Below are 7,462 nucleotides of genomic sequence, written 5' to 3'. Positions count from 1 at the left end.
AATGCCAGGCTTGGTGATGCACAGCTAGTCCTCGCTGCTACTCAGGAGTCTGAGACAAGATGATGAGTTGGGAGTCAGCCCGGGCAGCATACCAGGACCCTGTCTCAAGAAGAAGAAACAGCGAGGCATGTGGCCCAGAATAATGAGTGTGGTAGCCCCTTCTCTGTGCTCTGTCCCTTCAGGAAGAGGAACGTGTTTCTTAGAACAGTTGGTCCTCAACCCTGATGTGGTGTTGTAGAGATCTTAACGTGCAGTGCCTGCTCCCATGACCGTTTTGTCAGCTGCTGGTCATGACCTTCCCCGGACTGAGGGTAATGACGCAGGGCCAGCTGCTGTGAGCGGCAAGAGCCTGTCCACCAGCCCACTGTGTGTCGGGGCTGTGTGTGGCCATGTGCGCGTGCACCGCTGGGTCCCTGACTGCTCAATAGTAGTTTGCCAATTCTCTAAGAGTGTGTGTAGTAATGCTTGCTTTATTTTTTTTCTCTTCCATTCTTGTTTTATCTTTTACTTTTTTTCTTGGTGATGTGACATTTTCAGCTGATGTATTGAAAGCAAATCCTTCTAATTTGGGAGCCCAGATCACAAGAGTGAGTTCTCTACTGGTGTCTGTGGCTGTGTCTCTTTCTGTGTGTGTCTTCCTCCCTCCCCTCCCAATTCCAAGCAATTCAAAGCACACTTCATAGATACTAGGTAAGCAGATTCCTCTGTCTGTTGAACATCACACCTTTCCACAAAGCAATGTCCACTTTATATTGGGTCAGATTACCTGATGCTGTCATAAAGGTGCAGGCTAATGTATTTTTTTGTTGTTGTTGTTTTTTAATATTATTGTAGCATTCCAAAATATTTCTAGTTCTGTCGTCATTGCAGATGGATCTGTCTGGACTCTTTATCATCAGTGTGTTGTGGCACTGTTCTTTTTTGGTCGTTGTTTCTTTTGTTTTAAGGAAAAATTTATACTGTACCTTCTGAAAATAAAAGCTCCATTCTATTTTCTGGATTCTAAGTAATAAGATCTGACTGATCAGTTCTCCCTTCGTCCCCTGGCTGTAGCTCCAAGGCCATGATGCTATGAAAAGCTCTCCCTGTGCTCTGACTGTAGCCGGCTGTCCCGGAGCAGGTGCTCAGGCCGCGGAGTGCTAAGGCACTGGCCCTGGAGACCCGTCCAGTTGGGGTAGGAAACCTCTGCTCCTGAGAAGAGGGTAATGCCTGTTCCATGGAGCCACAGTGTGCTTTCCATTAGTTCCGATTCCAGTAACCGCCCCATGTAAGCTGTACATTGCTTTTGAAGATCTCACATCTTGGGTAACTTCTGTACTAGTTTAACCCCTTTCTGTTCTCTTTGGCCTGTGTCACAACAATTTATCTCATGTTGTTTGTCTGATTTTGCATCCTGGAAGAGCAAGTGATTGAATAGTCCCTTTTCTTTCCTCCCAATTCTAAAATTAGTTTGTTGCTTCTGAAATCAATTTATTTTGCCCAGTAAAGCAAATGATGCTCTATCCTACGTAGAAGTGCAGGCCCTGCAAGTATGTGCAAGGTGATGAGCACTGTGCTCAGTTCCTGTCCTGCACTGTACCATGACCATTGGCTGAGTGCGTGTGCAGACCCCCAAGGCTTTGCTTTCAGACCCCACCTGACTCCCCCTCACTCACCTGCTGTTCTTTCTTTCTCACCCAGAGACTAAAAGATCTCAAGCAAAGAGAATTTGCCAGAAATGTCTCTTCAAGGTCCCGCAAGGATGAGAAGAAACAAGAAAAAGCCCTGCGGAGGCTCCACGAGTTGGCAGAGCTAAGAAAACAAGCAGAATGGTGAGGAAATCTCCACTCAGGGTTGCAGGGATGACTCCAGTCCTCAAGATTTACAGCTTATGTGTCTGTTCATGAACTGTAGGCTTGTCGCACACTGCACAGGCGGTGCTCATTCTCAGGGCCGGCCCTGGCTGTGCCCAGCTCTGTATCTGTGGTCTCCTTATCTCTCCCTCTCTCAGGGACACATGGAGGTGTGTGCCAAGTGCTCTGATACAAAAGCACCATGGGTGCTTGGGAGCCGAGGTGCACTGGGGCCCAGATTCTGGTCTTGTCACTGCTTTTCACATGCAGTTCCACTGGAATGCTGAGTACTCTCCAGCCTGCAGGATGGCAGCTACTGATTTCTCTTTAGATTCCTGCCCTCTTGCGTGTCCTCTTTGATGTTCTTTCAAGAATCTTTTGTTTTGTTTTGTTTTATTTTTCTTTTTGGTACTGGGGATTAGGTCCTTGTACTTGCAAGTCTGGCAGCAGAACCACTGGGCTAAATCCTTGGCCCTATGATTCTTGTGATTATCAAATTTCTGGCTGGTATTTAGCCTTAAGAGGACTTTACCTCTCCTAGGGTTTTGCTTCTAGATACGTAGTCTGTGGGGCCCAGTCTTTGAGCATTTGAAGCTGCCATCAGCTGCAGGAGAGGTGGGCCTGAGTAAGGAAGAATTCGGGCTCCTTGCTTGTTTTTATTGGCTGTGCCAGGACCAAGGGAAGGATCTGGTTCCAGAGAAAGAGAAACTGGTTTTGGCTTTTAAACATTTACAAAGAGCCAGGGTGCAACTCAGTGGTAAAGTGTTTGCCTAACCTGCTCAAGGAAGGCCCTGGGAACTGTCTCCTGAACCAGGAAAAATAAAAATTTTAAAAAGGCAGTTTTGGGCCAAGTTGAGGTCAGAGTTCCCAAGTTTCCTGGACTAATTAATTATTGTTTTGTTTTGGGACTGCTGGGGGGTTGAACCCAGGGCTTTCACACAGTGCTAGGTCCCTAGCCCTTTCTTTATTTTTCCCTTCAAGACAGGGTCTCTGAAGTCACTAACTTGCCCAGCCTGGCCTTGAACATGCAGCCTCTTCCTCAGCCTCCCTGAGTGCTGGCACCATAGGGTGCCCCCTGTACCCTGTAGGGACTCCATATATAGTAAGCACAACTCTCTTGGGCCACACACATTTTCTTCAGAAGTTTGTTTTTTGTTTTTTTGGGGGGTACCAGGGATTGAACTCAGGCCTCCACACTTGCCAGGCGCAGTGCCACTGAGCTACATCCCCAGTCCTCAGTTCTGTTTTGTAAACAGCGGTTTAGCTATGACCAGCCAGAGTTGGGGTACACTCAGTGGTGGCTAGGCTGCCATGTACCAGGCCCTGGGTGTGGATCCCCAGAACTGCAAAAGAAAAATGACCAAATACCCTCAGAGAACAAAAGGTTTTGATCCATCATCGAATGTCTCTTTATCCTAGAAGTAAATTCAGTTCAAGAGTTTCATTTCGGCTAGGAATTGTAGTTCAGTGCACAGCACCTGCGTGGCAAACGCGAGGCTCTGAGTTTGATTCCCAGTACCAAAAAAGGGAAAAAAAATTTTTTTTCGCTGGTTGTGGTGATGCAAGTCTATAATCCAAGTTATTTGGAAAGCCAAGGCAGGAGAATCACAAATTCAAGCACAAAGGGTGCAGTTTAACAAAACCCTGTCACACTGGGTGTGGTAACATGTAATCCCAGCCCTGGGAGCCTGAGGCAAGAGGATCCCCTTGAGTTCATTGTGAGGCTAGGCTATACAGTGAGTTCAAAGCCAGCCTAAACTACGTAAACAAGACCTTATCTCAAAAAAAAATTAAAAGGAGGAACTAGGGATTTAGGTCAGTGGTTCTGCCGCCTGTCTCTAGAGTGAGTACAAGGTCCTGAGTTCGATCCCCAGTACCCAAAAAAATTAAAAAATTAAAAGGGCAGGAATATAGCTAATTGTGAATGCTCTAGGCCAGTGTCCAGTACAACCCCCTCCACAGTAAAAACGGGGCAGTGTTTTTTGTGGGGTAGGGTGCATAGCGCAGTGTTAGTTGTCTCTTGCTATCCACATTGGTTCTGTACCCATCATCTGGTAGCAGTGGTCCCTGCAGTAAGAGACAGTACATTATCTGAGTGTTCTTGGCCTTTGACATGAGGTCCCTCAGTAGCTAGGGGTCAGATGATAAAATGATGTGGTCTTCAAATGGATACCTGGGGCTTTTTTTGGTGGTCATAGGGAGATTTGAACCTATGGCCTTGGGCATGCTGGGCAAATGCTCTAAGCTCTATCCTCAGCCCTTTGTTTTTTTTTGTTTGTTTGTTTTACCCCTTTTGTGGGGGGGTACAGGGGATCAAACTCAGGACCTTACACTTGCAAAGTAGGCACAGCACAGTGCCACTGAACTAACTCCCTGGCCCTTTTATTTTTGTTTTTGTTTTTGAGACGGGATCTCAATAAGTTGCCCAGGCTAAACTTGAAGTCCTTCTGCCCTGGGCCCACAAGTAGCTAGAATCATAGACGTGTGCACTGTGCCTGGCTTCTGCTTTGTTCTTGAGTTTGGAATTCAGGGGCCCCTGGTAGTTCACATACTATAAACCTCTCAGGCAAGCTGAGCAATTAAAACATAGGCATTTGAGCTGCGTGTGGTGGCACATGCCTATAATGTCAGCACTGGGAGGTTGAGGCAGGAGGATCGTGAATTTAAACCAGCCTAGGCTACATAGTGAGTTCCGGGTCTGTCCTAACTACATAGTGAGACCCCGTCTCAAAAAAATAAATAAATAAATAAATACAGGCATTAAAACACCCCAGTGTTCCTGGTTCCTGTTGCCAAAGAGTGCTTGATAGTACTATGGCCATTGTTCTGTTGCTCGGAGAGTACAGAAGTTCCTCTGGGTTTCAATTACTGTAGGAAACTTGGGCCAGAAAATATTAAATGAGATGTTCCAGAAATAAAGACCCATTGTTTTAAATTGTGTGTTGTTATAGGCCAGGGATTTAGCTCAATGGTTCCACCGCCTGCCTCACAAGCACAAGGTCCCCCAAGTTTGATCCCTGGTACCAAAAAAAAAAAAAAAATTGTGTGTTGTTAGAAGTAGTGTGAATTCTGAACCGTCCCACTCTATTGTACCTGGGACATGAATTATGCCTTTGTCCAGCAAATCCATGCTCTGGATGCCACCTGCCCAGAGAAAAAGAAGGAGGGCGAGATAGAGGTTACATTCACGTAACTGTTACTACGGTACACCATTAGATCTCCTCCACCTGCTCCGGTTTGACAGTTCTGAGGGTTGAACCCAAGGGAACACCAAGCTACATCCTCAGCCCCTTTTATTTTTTGTATTTTTAGACAGGGTCTTGATTAGTTGTCCAGGCTAGACTTGAACTTGCAATCCTCCTGACTCAGCCTTTTGAGGAGCTTGGATTGCAAGTGTGTACCACCATACACAGCTGTAACTTATATTTTATTATACCTATTTTTAATCTTTTTGCCTAAACTGTAAACTTTTTCATAAGTGTGTGTATCAAAAAAAACATAATCTATATAGGGTTCCATACCACCTGTGATTTCAGGCAACCCTCGGGGTCTTGAAACCTCTGCTCTGAATAGAGAGGACCACGCTGTCTCAGAACTGAAGTCAGTGTTTGAGGTTGTGCCCCAGAGATGGGCATAGACTTGGACACCGACTGCAGAGTACCATAAAATAGCACAGTAGACGTTTCTGGAATTTCTGTGTTTAACTCAGAATACATGTTTTTTACAAATGAAGTTTAGCCGGTGTGGTTGGCACATGCCTGTAATTCTAGCACTTGGGAAGCTGAGGCAGGAAGATCACCACAAGTTCAGGACCAACCTGGGCAACAGTGAGACCCTGTCTCAAAACAAACAAAAAAATGAAAATGAAATTTAATAGCACAGGGTAAATGAGGTTTTCTTAGCTGAACAAAGTAGACTTGTGTTAGAAGTGCAGCTGTACCTTTGGCAAAACTCCAGTTAGTGCAAGGCTCACGCTGTGGAGCAGCGCTAAGAGGTGGCGTGTACAGGACCTGGAGTGAGAGCTGGGCCCCACTTTGCTTAGTGCAGGCAGCTGAAGCAGCAGCACTGGGGACAGTAGCCCTGCAGAGTCCCTGCTGTTGGTGAGCGTCGGATGGGCGGAGCAGAGGGAGTGGTGAGGATGTGCGCCGCCTGCTGTGCTTTCTGCACCCCTAAACCTGTTTCTTGTCTTCTCTGAACCACTGCTCAGCGCACCTGGAAGTGGCCCCATGTTCCGACCAACCACGGTGGCTGTAGATGAAGAAGGAGGAGATGAGGACAAGGACGAATCAGCCACCCACAGCACCTCAGGGGCTGCCGCAGGGTGCAGCCTGGGCCCCGAGTTCTCCACAGAGAAAGGAGGCTCCTTCACCACAGTTCCAGGCACCAGTTCTGCGGGGTTGGCTCTGGCTTCCGGGCCGGCTGCCCATGGCATCAGTTTTGGCTTCAAGAACAACCTGGGGACCCCGCTGCAGAAACTGGGGGTGTCGTTTTCCTTTGCTAAGAAGGCTCCAGTCAAACTTGAGTCCATAGCTTCAGTTTTCAAGGACCATGCAGAGGAAGGGTCCCCTGAGGAAGGGACAAAGCCGGACGAGAAGGGCTCTGATCAGGGGCTGCAGAAGGCAGGGGACACGGACGGGGGCGGAAGCACCGATGGCAAGAAGGAGGACGAGGACCCACAGGACAGCGGGGCCCTGGCCTCCACACTGTCTAAGCTGAAGCGGATGCGGCGGGAGGAGGGCGCTGGCGTGGCAGAGCCGGAGTATTACCACTACATCCCGCCAGCGCACTGCAAGGTGAAGCCCCACTTCCCCTTCCTGCTCTTCATGCGGGCCAGTGAGCAGATGGAGGGTGAGGCCAGTTCACACCCCAAGGGCACCCCAGACAGCAAGAAGAATGGCTCCCCCAAGCCTAGGGGCTGTGCCAGGGCAGCCCCCAGCCAGGCAGCAGAGCCCAGGGCCAGCGAGGGCTTGGAGCCACCAAAGGAAACAAAAGAGGCCACAGCAGTAGCTGGGCCGGAGCCCAACCAGCCCCAGGGCAGAGCCGAGGCCCGGAAGGCCCCCATGAGGGTTGCTGTGGAGCAGGACCCGCTGACATCTGAGGCGCAGCCGGCCGAGCCCGAGCCCGCCAAAGAGCCCTGCGTGCCTGGCAGCAGTGCAGCAAGGAGAGACAGCCAGGAGGGTCCCCGGCACCCTACCGGACCCTTCTTCCCCGTACTGAGCAAGGATGAGAGCACGGCCCTGCAGTGGCCTTCGGAGCTGCTCATCTTCACCAAGGCCGAGCCCTCCGTCTCCTACAGCTGCAACCCTCTCTACTTCGACTTCAAGCTCTCTAGGAACAAGGACGCCAGAGCCAGAGGGGCAGAAAGAGCCAAGGAGGCGGGCGGCCCCTCCAGGGAAGCCCTCCCAGGCCCTGAGGCCCGCAGGCCGAGTGGGGACAGGGATGCGGGTGAGCCCGAGGCAGACAGAGCTCCGCCTGCTGCTGCTTCTGGGGGGCCCGAGCTGGAGCCCCAGCACGCGGGGCAGAGCCTGGCCGGACAGAAGGAGCGCCCTGGGCGGGCGCACCGACACAAGAAGAAGAGGAAGCATAAGAAGTCCGGCAAGCACAAGCGCAGGCACAAGGCGGACCCCGAC

At 49.9% G+C, this 7,462-nt stretch overlaps 1 protein-coding gene across 1 annotated transcript in view; it reads left to right on the top strand.

Annotated features, from left to right (window-relative positions):
- Positions 1 to 7,462, top strand: part of Gpatch8 (G-patch domain containing 8) — a 56,506-nt gene that overhangs the window by 46,173 nt on the left and 2,871 nt on the right. Inside the window, exons 6-7 of the mRNA XM_033763146.1 lie at positions 1,681 to 1,811; positions 6,040 to 7,462. Coding sequence (XP_033619037.1) covers positions 1,681 to 1,811; positions 6,040 to 7,462 — 1,554 coding nt within the window. The remainder of the gene's footprint in view (positions 1 to 1,680; positions 1,812 to 6,039) is intronic.

This window comes from Fukomys damarensis, unplaced genomic scaffold (genome assembly GCF_012274545.1).
Source record: "Fukomys damarensis isolate Sample0158 unplaced genomic scaffold, DMR_v1.0_HiC HiC_scaffold_13, whole genome shotgun sequence".
Taxonomy (NCBI): domain Eukaryota; kingdom Metazoa; phylum Chordata; class Mammalia; order Rodentia; family Bathyergidae; genus Fukomys; species Fukomys damarensis.
Note: the sequence above shows the minus strand (reverse complement) of the source record. Positions and strands in the feature narration are given on the sequence as shown.